This window comes from Syngnathus leptorhynchus, chromosome 21, assembly GCF_054491065.1.
Source record: "Syngnathus leptorhynchus isolate UIUO chromosome 21, UIUO_Slep, whole genome shotgun sequence".
Classification (NCBI taxonomy): domain Eukaryota; kingdom Metazoa; phylum Chordata; class Actinopteri; order Syngnathiformes; family Syngnathidae; genus Syngnathus; species Syngnathus leptorhynchus.
In genome coordinates this window covers 6058810-6071625 of record NC_141215.1, presented here as the reverse complement: position 1 = coordinate 6071625, position 12816 = coordinate 6058810, and the positions used below count along the sequence as shown (strand labels likewise).

At 49.7% G+C, this 12816-nt stretch overlaps 4 protein-coding genes across 9 annotated transcripts; 1 reads left to right on the top strand and 3 right to left on the bottom strand.

Annotated features, from left to right (window-relative positions):
• Positions 1-193: 193 nt before the first annotated feature.
• LOC147040363 (differentially expressed in FDCP 6 homolog) lies at positions 194-4110 on the bottom strand. The gene is made up of 12 exons (XM_085902775.1): positions 3794-4110; positions 3057-3197; positions 2812-2997; positions 2321-2551; positions 2113-2259; positions 1940-2048; positions 1663-1877; positions 1483-1590; positions 1221-1387; positions 924-1140; positions 771-861; positions 194-695 (listed from the first exon to the last, which is right to left on the bottom strand). Exons 1-12 carry the CDS (start codon positions 3887-3889, stop codon positions 484-486), a joined length of 1920 nt encoding a protein of 639 aa, XP_085758901.1. The 5' UTR covers positions 3890-4110; the 3' UTR covers positions 194-483.
• A 542-nt stretch (positions 4111-4652) lies between these two features.
• LOC147040362 (tetraspanin-7-like) lies at positions 4653-7133 on the bottom strand. 3 transcript variants are annotated; one of them, XM_085902341.1, is made up of 4 exons: positions 7059-7133; positions 6863-6923; positions 6709-6793; positions 4653-6125 (listed from the first exon to the last, which is right to left on the bottom strand). In XM_085902341.1, exons 2-4 carry the CDS (start codon positions 6874-6876, stop codon positions 5061-5063), a joined length of 1164 nt encoding a protein of 387 aa, XP_085758467.1. In that variant the 5' UTR covers positions 6877-6923; positions 7059-7133; the 3' UTR covers positions 4653-5060. The 3 variants fall into 3 exon arrangements, with proteins under 3 accessions (XP_085758467.1, XP_085758466.1, XP_085758468.1); XM_085902340.1 differs by lacking the exon at positions 7059-7133 and having other exon boundaries at positions 6863-7012; XM_085902342.1 differs by lacking the exons at positions 6709-6793; positions 6863-6923; positions 7059-7133 and having other exon boundaries at positions 4653-6157.
• Positions 7016-12642, bottom strand: LOC147040361 (uncharacterized). 4 transcript variants are annotated; one of them, XM_085902336.1, is made up of 10 exons: positions 11955-12642; positions 11308-11845; positions 10109-10311; positions 9949-10041; positions 9788-9880; positions 9605-9715; positions 9407-9524; positions 8826-9333; positions 8691-8749; positions 7016-8598 (listed from the first exon to the last, which is right to left on the bottom strand). In XM_085902336.1, the coding sequence occupies exons 3-10, from the start codon at positions 10244-10246 to the stop codon at positions 7121-7123; spliced, it is 2598 nt and encodes an 865-aa protein (XP_085758462.1). In that variant the 5' UTR covers positions 10247-10311; positions 11308-11845; positions 11955-12642; the 3' UTR covers positions 7016-7120. The 4 variants fall into 4 exon arrangements, with proteins under 4 accessions (XP_085758462.1, XP_085758463.1, XP_085758461.1 ...); XM_085902337.1 differs by lacking the exon at positions 11955-12642 and having other exon boundaries at positions 11308-11933; XM_085902335.1 differs by lacking the exons at positions 11308-11845; positions 11955-12642 and adding an exon at positions 10588-10919.
• On the top strand, positions 11070-12679 carry washc3 (WASH complex subunit 3). The gene is made up of 7 exons (XM_085902343.1): positions 11070-11134; positions 11313-11411; positions 11482-11547; positions 11620-11751; positions 11812-11922; positions 11993-12057; positions 12135-12679. Exons 1-7 carry the CDS (start codon positions 11084-11086, stop codon positions 12226-12228), a joined length of 618 nt encoding a protein of 205 aa, XP_085758469.1. The 5' UTR covers positions 11070-11083; the 3' UTR covers positions 12229-12679.
• The last annotated feature ends 137 nt before the right edge of the window (positions 12680-12816 follow it).

The window sequence follows — 12816 nt, the reverse complement described above, 5'->3', positions numbered from 1 at the left end:
GCCGTCTTGTGGTCATTTGTGGTTACTACACAAATCAGTAGCTCGTGAAAATAAAAAGCAGTAACATAACGAGAAGTGATGAAATTACTTCAAAGTCGAGTCTTACGTGAACATTTTTGGAGAGAAATATTTAGTCAAATGAATTAAGTCGTACTTTCAGACAAGGTTGGAAGCAAATTAAAAGCCAACTTGATTCTCATTACAAATGTTTTAATTCTTGTAAAACAAGAAATCACTTGTAAAACAAAATCACTTATTAAACAGATTCATTCTTAATTTTCCCTAATAAAAGTCTAACTATATTCTTGTAAGATGAATGATAGATGTTTTTAAAAATTTAAGGAGTCCAGGAATCTGTGAAACATACTTTTATAGCATTAATTAACCATCAAATTTATTCTACAAAAAAATCTCTGTCCTCTTGAAATGTGGACTTTGTCGCAGCTCTTGCTGTCAGTCACTATAAATAACAACAGATGGTGGTCAGATTGTCCCGTTGGAAGTTTCCGCAGCCTCGTCCGAGTCGTCCGACAGGTGTAGCGCCTCCACGTTCTCCTCCGGCGTGTCTCGGTACTCCTTGAGCGTGTCGGGATTGCGAGCGTCTCGGATCTTGAACCTGGAGATGAACTCATTGCTGGCCAGGGCGCCCTCTTTCTTGGGACACAAATGTTTGGTGGAGCGACATTCCAAACGTTCTAGAATAAAGACATGAACATGATTGTCGTATTTATCTCAGGGCTAGATGTGAAAAGTAGAAAAAGTGTGTGAACCTCCAGGGCCGATGGGCTTCATGAGGCGGTTCAATTGGACGTTCCAGTGGCGGACATGTTGACTGGCGTTCCTTAGCTTCTCCTGCACTTCCTGGAATAGAGACGTCCAAATTAGAACAGTGCAAACGTGAAACTGGGAAAAGAATTGATCACCTCCAAATGCTGGTGGCTTCTCTGCCGCGACGCCTGCAAATCTCGGAGCTCAAGGGAGGCCGAGTGAAGGGCGTCGGGAGCTTGGAGGTCCGCGTCATGGTCGTGGTCCGTGTCGGGAGTGTCGCTGTCCTCGTCGGGGCTGAGGCTGCGCAGGACCCGCTGCTGCTCCTGAAGGAGCTGGAACTGCTGCTTCTTCTCCTCCTCGGCCTCCAGCAGTCTGCAAGCGGGACGGCAAAAACGGAGGATCTTCATTGATTCATTTATTGCATTTATGCAAGTCGTTCAGGTGTGAGTGACCTCTCGAGTTCCTGCCTGGCCCTCTCCTCTTCCATCCGCGCCTGGACCTCCATGTTGAGCGCAGCCTCCATCTTGCGCTGCGTGACCTCCAGCTCTTGTATCCTCTGCCGCTGCTGCTCGGCCTCCTTGGCCCTCTCCTGCATCTCCGCCCTCATGCTCTCCCTCATCTGGCACCACCGCATCAAGTGAGCATTTATTATTCCCATAAAAAACAGTGCCTATAAAAGAATAGAAAAATAAATAAAAACATCAACCAACTGACCATCTGGGCCTCTTCAAGTTGTCTCTCCAGCTCCATCTGAACTTCTCTCTGCTTCCTCCTCTCCCGTTCCTCCACCTCCCGCCGCCGGGTTTCCAGCTCCCGGGCGTGCTACGAGACACAAAATTGTCAAAACGTGCTCAGTTGCACAAGCGTCCCTAATGAAGTGTCCTCAGGTCTGACCTGTATGATGCTCTCTATCTCCAAGTCCTGCCGGTCCTTATCAGCGTGCTCCGCCTCCAAGTTACTGGAGTCCTCCGATTGGCTGCTGCAGCTACTGCGGGCACTGCAGCTGCGTTCCCGTTGGCTGTGCTCCCGTTGAACCCGCCTTTTGACCTTCAGCTCGCGGTGCAGCGACGGCTTGCCCTCGCTCTGAAGACGCAGGGCCGTCTGCACGGCTGGATATGCGCAAACTTGGTTCCCATCCAGTTCTAACCATTCGAAAGTGTGTCCCACCCACCTTGCGTCCACTCGACTTTCTGTCTCTGGTCCGAAGCGCTCATCTCGTACGTTTTGTTGTGAGTTTTAACACAGAACAAGCAACGTTTGCCTTCTCTGTCCGGAATGGGCTGCGACGAGCAGAAAAGATGATTAGAACCATCCAAGCACACAGTCGTCATCCCCCCCACTGACCTCGATGACGCAGTTTTTGTCCAGGTGGATCTCTCCTCGCTTGTCTTTCAGGTCCTCGCCGACGTAGTAGGCCATGGAGGACGGTTTGAGTACGAACCAGCGCTCCGTCCAGTTCCGTCGCACGTGGCCTTTTTTCCACATGTAGCCCTGCCGCCATCATGTCATATTAGAAGATCAAATTCGAGTCAACGGCGCCCGGCTCACGTACCCGCTTTAGGACGTTGTGGTACATCTCCAGGAAGACCTCGTGGAGGGCCAGGCTGAAGGCCTCGACGCCGGTGAAGCGCAGCAGGCGTCCGGCGTCCGTGTGCTCCAGGAAGCTCCAGACGGACCAGCCTTCTTCTTGCAGCTCCGGATTCTGGGAGACCAAGTCCTCCAGGGGCTTGCCGTCCCATTCCTGACTCATGGCGCTGCAGATTTTCTTCAGGAGATATTCCACCTTGTTCAATCATTAATATATTGTAAGATACAAGGAACATTTTTTCATACCTGGAAAGCAAATTAAACTTCTCTATGGGATTATAATAGGTATGATAAATAGATAAATAAAGAAAATGAAGGTGTTTATTTTATTTCTGGGTCTCAGGAAAGCTGGAAAAAAAAAAAATTCCTGGGAAATCACAGGAAGGAAGAGCCTCATTAACTGTAAATTTGAAAATCGTCCCGCCCGGCTTTTCCGCTTCCCCCTCCCTCGCTTACCTCCTGCGGGATCATGACCAGCGGGTAGCGGTCCTCAGAGAGCAGGTTAAACAGGCAAAAGAGCTTGAAGCAGTTCCTCTCCGACAACAGCGCCCCTTCTGGCGGCGGCCCCTTTCGGTTCTTCTTCATCGTCATCGTCCAGCACAGGTCGTCAAACTTCTCCTTGTCGAACATGCCCTCTTTCACCTACAACGCATAACATGGCGTTAGGCACATTCCAACGCCGGCAGGATTCCGGACAATACCTTATCCAGGATGTATTTATTGAGGTAAGGCATGTAGCCGTGATTGGACACGGGGCCGTCATCGTCGTCCTGGAAATGCTCCTCCAAGGCCACCGGGTCGTGTGGGATGTTCAGCACCGTGTACAAGTTGTGGGAAAGCACCTCAATGACAACAATGATGGTGAAAAGGACAATTAAGAAAAGAAGAAATAAAGACCATTTAAAATCCCTGTTTACATGCAATTTTATCATGTGGATTAAATAAAATACCACAAGAAATACAAATAAATTATATGAATTACAAATACAATAATAAAGTCATAAAAAAAAAAAAGAGATGTGACTCGAAATGAAGACTAAAGGCCACCACACACAAACTTATTCTTGGCCTCATTTTTTTTTTAAAAACTAACACACAGGAGCAGGAAGAAATTGTGACAAGTCAGGGCAGCTTTCCACAAGTTCCCTGGATTCTTTTCACCTAGCGGTGCTTCCACTCAAGCAAGCAGGAAGTAATAAAAAAACAAACACACACACACACACACATTTGACATTATTAGTATTCATTTTAAAGCAAGTCCTTAAGTGATGGTGATGTCAAATATTTGAACTTCAGACAACAACACAAAAAAAAAATAGAGTCAAATAAATAATCCAGGAGCGTGACTCAAAAGGAAAAGTCCACTTTAATGCCCTTTGCCCTTCCAGTGCTTCCCCCCCTCTACCGCAATCACGTCAATAAAAAACTCACAACTTACCTTCAACTGAGATTTGGACACTTTCCCGCACTTCTCCACATCCAGCGAGGTGAACGCGTACCAGATAGACTTGAGCAGCTCCGATTTGAAGTCCATTTTTGGTTTCCACCCCCTCCTCGCCGGTGCGCGCAGCTCAGCTCAGCTCAGTTTGCTTACATGTCGCGCAGATGCGGCGGTGGGGGCCGAGGAATCTGGGCCAGGCGGTGCCGCAGTGCAAAGAGCAAAAAGCGGGGAAAACATAGCAGCAGATGTGGAACCGCTATTTTGTTTCCAATAGCACAAACTGAGTGGGTGTCATTTTTCCACAAGCCCAAAGTTGCTTAAATTCCTTGCAGCCTAAGCAAATAAGAGGATTCAGAGGACACGCCCACCTTTGGTGACGTCACAATTACATTGTTTTGAGGGGTGGGGGGGGGGGGGGGTTTATTATTACACTTGTGTACTTCTGCTTTTACCAATGTATTGCGCTAGTTTCTGCTGACCATGCGGCCGTGTAGGGACTTTCCCAAGGAATGACAACAACTTCCCAGATGCAGCACAGATGCCCCCCCCCCCCACCCCAAGGCTTCTATTTTTCTTTGAGGGTCACAGTGGGGGTTAAACGAGGCCAGTGCAGTGAAGCGTAAGGCTTTGCTAGACAGACCATAATGTAGGCTAATCAATACCATAATGAGGTCCTGGAAATGGAGCGCTGACGCAGACGTTCATGGTTGAAAACTTTCACCGTGATTTGCTGTTGTGTTTCTCACGTAATCATCAGTGTGTGGCGTTTGCAATTATGCACGCCGCCGCCGTCGTTGACAAAGTTGTTTCAGACTTGATCTTCACGACCGGATCGATATAATTTGCGACAGACAGGTAAAACATTCATCCGTGCTTTATTGTTGTAGAGATACATCATAGAAAAATAACAGCACAAACAGAAAATACATTGGCTGGCTTGAATGATTTTCGATGACTTTGTTTTCAGACAACATTTAAGACATTTCACATCGCACCTTTAGCACCAAACGTGACGTTAAACCTCACCTGAAAGTCATGCAAATTATTTGTGTCATCAGTGATCCCCCAATTAAAAAAAAGAAAAGCATCTGAATTGCTGTGTATCCATGCACATGCGCTCAAGACTCTCCGTAATAACCCAGGCTAAACTTAGCTCCAACATATCGCTGACTACTCCACTTTTTCACAAATGTAAAACGTTACTCATGCTTTCAACGACACTGCAACAGAAACCTTGAAAATCCAAACAATTTGTTTCTTCGTATTAATTTGCCACAACGCGTTGCCGTTGCCGCGGCGCCAGCCTGTTAGCTAGGAGACACGCCAAAGCGATGCCGCCGATTTGAGTGAAGGCCAATCCGAGCACGGTGGCGGCGATGTGGAACACGTTGTCGTTGACCAAGCTGAAGACTTTGCGGAAGCATCCGTGGGGGTGGATGCCGGCGGCGACCACGCCGTCGTTGTCCTCCGAGGGCAGCGGCCTGTTCCTGCAGCCTTTGCGGCGCGTGCAGCAACTGTCCGGTAAAGACCCCACGGAGGCGTTCTCGTTGGGCAGGAAGGTCATATGCTGGAAGGCCCAGTCCGACGTCAGCCAGTCGCGCCATCCTTCGGCCCCGCAGCACCGCAGCGCCCTCTGTAGGCTATCTAGAGCGTCGGCACGGCCTTCGTCCTCAGTGTATCCGGCCACGGCTCGCTGGAGGCCGCTACGAAACCCCCCGGCGATGTCCTCCCGGTAGAAGAGTCCGCAGAGTCCGCTGGACAAACCCGCCACCAACGCCGCCAGCTGGAAGAAGCCGTACGCCCTCAGAACGTACGGGAGGTTGGCCGCCACCCCGAGACAACCCAGGAAGCCCCAGACGGTGACGGCCGCGCCCGTGACCAGCAGAATGACGGGCGCGTTGGGGTAGCGGTTGGCGGACAGCAACATGAAGTCGGCCAGGGAAATCTGCGCCCACACGCCCAAGGTGAAGAGAGCCAAGCCGGCCGCCCAAAAGAGGCAGCTGAAGGCGAGAAGACCCAGACGGAGGAGGTGCATGACGCCCACCGGGCGGCGACGAGGGGCGGCCACGGCGGGCAGCGGAGCAGGGGGCGGGACCTGGGATATCTCGGGAGGCGAGGAGAGGCGGCGACACTGCTGGTAGAGGAGGTGGTGGTCCTCCTGCTCCTGGTAGGGGGGCAGCAGGTAGCCGGGGATGGCGGAGGCGCGGCGAGGGTACGGCGGCGGCGTGAGGAGGTTGAGGCTCCGCGGGGAGGACAGTCTCCGGATGGCTAGCTGCTGGTGCTCCCGCTCCACAGCATGCCTGCTGGGGCTGGGCCGGGCGGAGAACGACTGTGGACGCAGTGGCGAGCTCATCGTCCCCGCTCGGGCTTTATCTCCTCTCCATTTTACGCCCCCTCCTCTTCTTCCTCTTTATGACCGGTTATTAATCCGCCACCTGCGCCTCCGACGCCGGTCGAGGCGTAAATCACTATGACGGAACGCGTGATGTCTGCGGCGTTATCTGCATGCGCAGACGTCGCCCCGACTTCCATTTTATTCTCGGCGTCCTTTCCAAATGAACGGACGCGTGGCGAGAAATCCTTCAATGAGAAAAGATGGTGGGAAGCGACTCGACGGGAATCTACTGGTGCACACCCTCTCCCGGCGTGGCGGAATTTAACTCGTCGTGTTCTTTTACTACCACAAATGCGCTCGTAAAATTCGGACATATTGGAAATTTCCATTGGGTTCGGAATATTAAATGCTTTCCGAGCAAAACGACTCGAAGCAGATTTCTTACCGCCTATATGGAAAATATCCGCATCAAGTGTGCATGAGAGTTTTCCGCCATAAAGAGGAAAAATTCAAACTCTTATTAATAATGCCACCCACGTTTTACGTGTTCAGTGCAATCACCACGGAAGTGACTCACCTGACACGTATGACTTGAGATTGAAGAGCTTCCTCTGCCTCCGTTCCGGAAATAGCTGTGGTGAGCAAATGTAGAAGCCCGGCGTCTAAAATGATGGCAAACAATGAAGATAAGACAAGATGTTTAGAAGTTTACCCTACGACAGTGAAGTTACCTGCAGCTCTTCATTCTTGCTTTTGGTCAATTTGTCTTTTCAACTTTAGTGCTCCAAAAACCTGAAAGATGATGCAACATATCATGAAAACGGCTTCTTTGTTTCATCATGGTGATTTAAAACATAAAGGTTAAAAACAATGAATACTTTGGAGGGGGGGAAAAAAAGGCAACTTTACTTCATATCTTTTGCTTACAAATGCCTTATTGTTGTGATTTGCGCAGAGAAAATAACATTTAAATGCGTTCAAGTCCACTGTCATTGGGCGACGTGGTCCACGTGGGTCTCCGTGTGTTTCTGGAGTTTGGCCTTGGACGCGAAGCTCTTCCGACAGATGTCGCACTTGGGTTTGGGCGGCTTGGCGACGCCCGAATGGCCGCGCTTGTGCCAGGCCAGCTCGGACGAGCTCTTGAACCTGAGCTGGCAGGCGTCGCAGGCGTAGGGCCGCTCGCCCGTGTGCACGCGGCGGTGCAGCTGCGCCTCGCCGGGGGTGAGGAAGGCTTTGTCGCAGTAGCCGCAGGGGAAGGGCCTCTCGCCCGTGTGGATGAGGTGGTGTCGGGTGAGCGCCGTGGCTTTGGCGAAGCCCTTGTTGCAGTAGGCGCAGGGGTAAGGCCGGGCGCCGGTGTGCGAGACGGCGTGCTCCCGCTGCGTCTTCTTGCTCTTGAAGCGCTTGGGGCAAAGCGGGCAGCCGAATGGTCGCTTGTCCGTGTGCGAGCGCTGATGTTTGGAGAGCTCGCCCTGAGACAGGAAGGCTTTCCCGCACTGAGAGCACAGGAAGGGCTTCTCGCCCGTGTGCATCCTCTCGTGGCGCGCCAGCACCGAGGCCAGGGTGAACTTTTTGCTGCAGTGAGAGCACTGGAAGGGTCGCTCGCCCGTGTGCACGCGCAGGTGCTTGACCAGCATGAAGCGCAGCGAGAATTGCTTGCCGCACTGGCCGCAGCGGTGCGGCCGCTCGCCCGTGTGCGCGGCCATGTGCCGCTTCACGTCCGAGCGCCGCGTGTACGTCTTCTCGCAGCGCGGGCACTTGAACTGTCGCTTCACCTGATGCGTCTGCCGGTGCAGCGAGCGCGCCGGCAGCGAGTCGAAGGCCTCGCCGCACTGCGGGCACACGTAGCGCTTGGCCACGTGCGACTTCCTGTGCTCCAGCAGCTCGTCGGCAGAGGCAAAGTTGCGGCTGCAGATGGAGCAGATGTGCGGCAGGCGCTCGGCGTCCGAGTGGCTGCGCTTGTGGTGGGCGGTCAGCGCCCGCAGGTTGGCGAAGGACGCGTGGCACGACGAGCAGGCGAAGGAGACGGCGGTGGCGTGCGACTTGCCCTGGTGCTTGGCGAGGTCCCACGAGTGCTGGAAGGTACAGTCGCACTGAGAGCAGCGGAAGGGTCGCTCGCCCGTGTGGGTCAGCTGGTGGCGCCGCACGTCCGACGTGCGCGTGAACGTCCGGCCGCACGTCTCGCACGCCAGAGCTTTTTGCCTGCCGGAGGCCTGCTGGGAACTTCCGGAGTCATCGCTGACCGGCGCACCGTCCGGCTGCTCCGCATCTCCTTTGGGGAGAAGCTTAATAGAGGTGAAGATTTCGTCCGATTCGGAAGGAATCGGAGCCGCGTTGGGTCCCGACAGTTTGCCGTAGTCCTCGCTGCGAACGCTTTGCATGTGGAAGTGCGGCGGGCTGTCGACGTCCGAGTGGTGGAAAGGACACTGTGAGCATGTGAAGATGATGGAGGTCATCTCATCGGAATTGCCTGCGGGTAGAATCATATATGAGGGCGGGGAGGGGGGGGGGGGGCACTTGTCACGGTGCAATATAAAACAAAACGTTTGATCAACCGCTTACATTTGTCGCTTCCTTTAATGGCGATCACTGATGAGGCAACTGGGTGGTCAGCTTGAATACTGTGGGAGAAAAGTACATTTTTGCAGTCAGTTTCACTTCTGGCCCAAAAAGGAGCTGAGACAGGTTCCATCATACCTCTTTAAGTCACACCAGCCGGTGGAGGCTTCCACTAGTGGAATGGACGTGTGTTGTGTTTCACCAACAGTTATTTCCGTGGCATTCGTCACGTCGTCTTCTGCAGAAGGCTCCTTCGCTTCGGTGTCAGGCTGTACGCCATCCTTAGCCTCCTCAAAGACATCTTGGATCGCAAATTGCTGGCTCCTCGCTGTTTCGCTATCAATACTATCCTTTCTCAATGCAAATGTTTTGGTCAGCTTTTCCAGCGCTTTGGCCACGTCCAACGTTTCGCCCGTGGCGTCCTCCGCGGGCGACACCTCCACCTCGTAGAGATTCGTCTGACCTTCGGTCGTCACTTCTTGGACGTCCACCTCGGTGTAGATGGTCACCACGCTGAACTGCTCAGGATGGAGGACGTTGGAATAGCTGTGCACAGACTCCGGAGCCAGGGAGATGTTTGATTTTTGAGAGGGCGGGATGGACAGAGCGGACATGATGCAGCTGCCAATCGTGGATGAGGGGCCGTCTGGAAAAAAAACAAAAAAAAAACACAAATTACAAACTGAAGCATCAGGATGAAGATTCCAAGATGCACTTACGCTGAATTTTAAAAAGTCCAGCAGTTCTGCAGTGCTCAAAGATTGAAGGCAGCTCTTCTGGCATGGACCGGACGCACTCGCCCAAAATGGCGGGAGCCGAGCCAAGCCAGGCTGCCGTCTGGAATCAAAACACATCCATGGGTAATTTCCCTGATAAATAAATAAATAGAAAATAACAGGACAAAGGGGACTCGATACCTGCTTGAGGTCTGGTACTGGGATCAGATTCTCTAATTTTGTGAGCAACTCCCAAAGTAACGCATGTAGGGCTGCATCATACTTTTGGCCATATTCGACGGGGAATACTTCCTATAAGAATATAAATACTTAATTTACAACAAAAATGATGAATTTCACAAGGTAAACATTTGTTGACCCGACCTGAAAGAAGTAAGCTCGTTCCGCCGGATCCTTCAAGAGGCTCTGAATCAAAGCGACGAAAGTGGATTCTGCTGTTTTCACCTCCTCGTCGCTCTGCGGGCAAACGTTTATTAGACACATGAACTCAAATAAGAAGCTGATGATGTCATTCCTGCACTTACATCTGGAGTTACTGGGAGTCTTTCTAAGTGGCTGTGGATCATCTGAGAGTCCACAGAACCCCGGGCAGAACCTTTGCACAGCTCTAGGATCAGCTGAACAGGAAACATCAACTATAAGACTCTTTTGTTTCATTTCGTAACAAATGCAAGTACTGTATACCCTTGCTCTGAGGCCCAGGATGAGCTGGTCTCTCTGCTTGTGGCTCATCAGTTCGGGCACCGCCTCGGTCACAGCGTACACAAACTCCTGAAGTTTCTGGTAGTTCATCACATCTTTCTGCTGGGCGAGTTGCCACATGGCAGCTGAGCACAACTGCAAAGGAGGCACCAGTTGGCGGAGGGTCGACAAGGGTGGGACAGCTTCTGAAAAATACAATCATATAATAAGGCATTCAATATAATTATTCTTCAAATATCAATATAATTGCAATGTCAATTTAACCCATACGTGTGACTGTTTTTAAAATGTTCACAGGAAAGGTAGAGGAATAAATTCCTCATCTACTTTACCTGCTCAAAAAACTAACGCAACACCACGAGGCTGAGTGACTTGCTAGATCATTTTGAATTGACAGCCCCCGCTAAACAGCAAGCTAACATAAACAGACAACACCAAGAGTTCATTTTTCAAATACATACGGTTCATTTTTGATATTATTTTCCCAAGAAGGTCAGAAGGTTGACAAAGTCTTCCGTGGTCTTGATAAAAAAATATAATAGAAGACAATGTTTCAATTTGTGGTTAGCATGCGCTATCCCGACGCAAGCATTCTTGTCCTCAAAGTCACTCTCCGACATTTCCGCTTTTCAAAATAAGAGGGTTTACAAACTGACTGTTCTTCAGAATATGATTGAACGACTTGCACGGAGTACTTCGTAATTGTAATCATTTTGACACATTTTTACCAGATTAAGCTCAAAGTTTTTTTTTTCCGGCGTGAAACAGATGTTTGTCCCTCGCTTCAAAATAAAACGAGAATTGTCGTCCTCTCGCGAGGTCACGCGATATTACAATTCATAGTCACATGAAACAGTCAACATCATTGTGCACACCCTATCTGCTTTTTTTCCTCATCGTATAAAGCGGAAGAAATTTAATCAGCATTCAAATAAGTGACGTTTTGTAGTAAGAGGCATGGACGAGGACGGACTTCCGATTGTGGGCTCTGGAGTTGATCTAACGAAGGTTAGTGTCAAGTTAGCGTGTTAGCCTAGCCAGGAAATGAATGTAAACAAAATGCATGTCAAACACAGTTGTGTTTTTAAATCAATTTTTGCCACTGCCAGCACTCCCTTGCATTTATTTTTCAATCCAGAGTGAACATTTTAACACCTACACGTTGATGTCACATTTCCTACCTTAGGTTCCTGCCATTCAGCAGAGAAGAATTGTTGCTTTTCTCAACCAGTTCATCGTCCACACGGTTCGCTTCCTCAACAACTTTTCCACAGTGTGCGAAGAGGTTTGTGGATTTTTCCTCAGACGTGTAATCCTTAAAACAAAAAAACAATATCTTGAATTTTCCTCCACAGAAACTTGCCAACGTATCCCTGCGCATCCAACAGATTGAGACCACGCTGTGTATCTTGGAAGCCAAGGTTGGTTCTTTCTTCTTCTCCTTTTATACATCCGAACTCCTCCCTGATGGAATATCATCCAACCGTGAGCAGCTGTCCTCCATCCCCGGACTGGAGGACGTCACTGTAGATACAGTCAAACAAGGAGTCCAGACCAACGGCACCAGCGCTCCTGATCCTGGTCTGACAGAAGGTCCACCTGCTGTGATGCTTCCCCCTCCTGAGGTACAAACAGGTCATTAATATACGGTTATCCTTTATTCAATATGATCTGTTCTCTTTTAGCCATCTCACGCTGTCCCAGATGACGTAACGACACCTAAAAGCGAGGAGACAAATGTCATGACAGTGGCCAAGGATCCACGCTACGCTAGATATCTGAAGATGGTTCAAGTGGTGTGTGAAATTTTCTATGATCGCTCTGATACCTTTTCAGATGAAGCATGTCAGACGTTGTTGTTGGCAGGGTGTTCCCGTTATGGCCATCCGAAATAAAATGAGCTTGGAAGGTTTGGATCCGGACTTGCTTGAGTAAGTTTTGCAAATGTTGTCCTTTGAGTTTTGTTGTGTTTTCCTGCTTTAACGTGACATTTTCCTGCTGATGGCAGCAAGCCCAACGCCCCCGTGCCGGATGTGGGAATGAAAAACAGCGAGGAGCTCGACGCCAACGCTTCAGATAGCGAGTCGTCCTTCAGCGACTGATGTCGAGACGGAATGCCATCTGGCCTGCGCTGGCCATATGATGAAGTGACCAACCTAGAAGCGGGTTAGCAGACGCTAATGTGGAGAATTAGCCAATTGCACAAGCTCCAGATAAAGCATTTAGTCGTTATTCCACGAAACTAAATGTTGGACAATGAGGACGTTGTAGTTCTCTGTTAGAATTACATTTACTAACATTTAACTTTTTTTTTTTAGATATTTTCACCTTAAACGTGGGACATGACTATTCTGTTATTGCATAATGGCAAACATTGTCCATAGGAGTGAATTTGAGGAAAATGGATGGAATTATGAGATATTGCAATGTGGTGGACCATAGCGGTACTTTCAAAGAATGATTTCTGTTTTAACTGTCAACCTGAGCAACATTTGTTAACTATTAGTGCCTAAATAAAATACAGTGATACTATTTCATAACGTGCTTGAAATTATTTAGTTGAACAGTAACTGCCATACAAAAGAGAGCCACAGGAGGGCGACAAAACACAACTTTCATAAATCCGTCAATACTTTTCTATCTTGTATAATGTAGATTAAATTTTCTTATTCGACATAGATTTATTATAA

Bases quoted from the DNA above. Each gene is read 5' to 3' on its own strand.
- LOC147040363 (XM_085902775.1), bottom strand. From the start codon at position 3,889: ATGGACTTCAAATCGGAGCTGCTCAAGTCTATCTGGTACGCGTTCACC. The intron at 2,049-2,112 runs GTCAGTGGGGGG...TGCTCGTCGCAG, and splicing joins ACAAAAACTGCGTCATCGAG to CCCATTCCGGACAGAGAAGG. The intron at 1,388-1,482 runs GTCAGTTGGTTG...CGGTGGTGCCAG, and splicing joins AACTTGAAGAGGCCCAGATG to ATGAGGGAGAGCATGAGGGC.
- LOC147040362 (XM_085902341.1), bottom strand. The intron at 6,126-6,708 runs GTGAGTCACTTC...CTGCGTCCACAG, and splicing joins TCTCAAGTCATACGTGTCAG to TCGTTCTCCGCCCGGCCCAG.
- LOC147040361 (XM_085902335.1), bottom strand. The intron at 9,716-9,787 runs GTCGGGTCAACA...ATATTCTTATAG, and splicing joins AACGAGCTTACTTCTTTCAG to GAAGTATTCCCCGTCGAATA. The intron at 8,750-8,825 runs GTATGATGGAAC...TTTCTCCCACAG, and splicing joins GGCTGGTGTGACTTAAAGAG to TATTCAAGCTGACCACCCAG.
- washc3 (XM_085902343.1), top strand. From the start codon at position 11,084: ATGGACGAGGACGGACTTCCGATTGTGGGCTCTGGAGTTGATCTAACG. The intron at 11,135-11,312 runs GTTAGTGTCAAG...TTCCTACCTTAG, and splicing joins CTGGAGTTGATCTAACGAAG to GTTCCTGCCATTCAGCAGAG. The intron at 11,752-11,811 runs GTACAAACAGGT...GTTCTCTTTTAG, and splicing joins TGATGCTTCCCCCTCCTGAG to CCATCTCACGCTGTCCCAGA.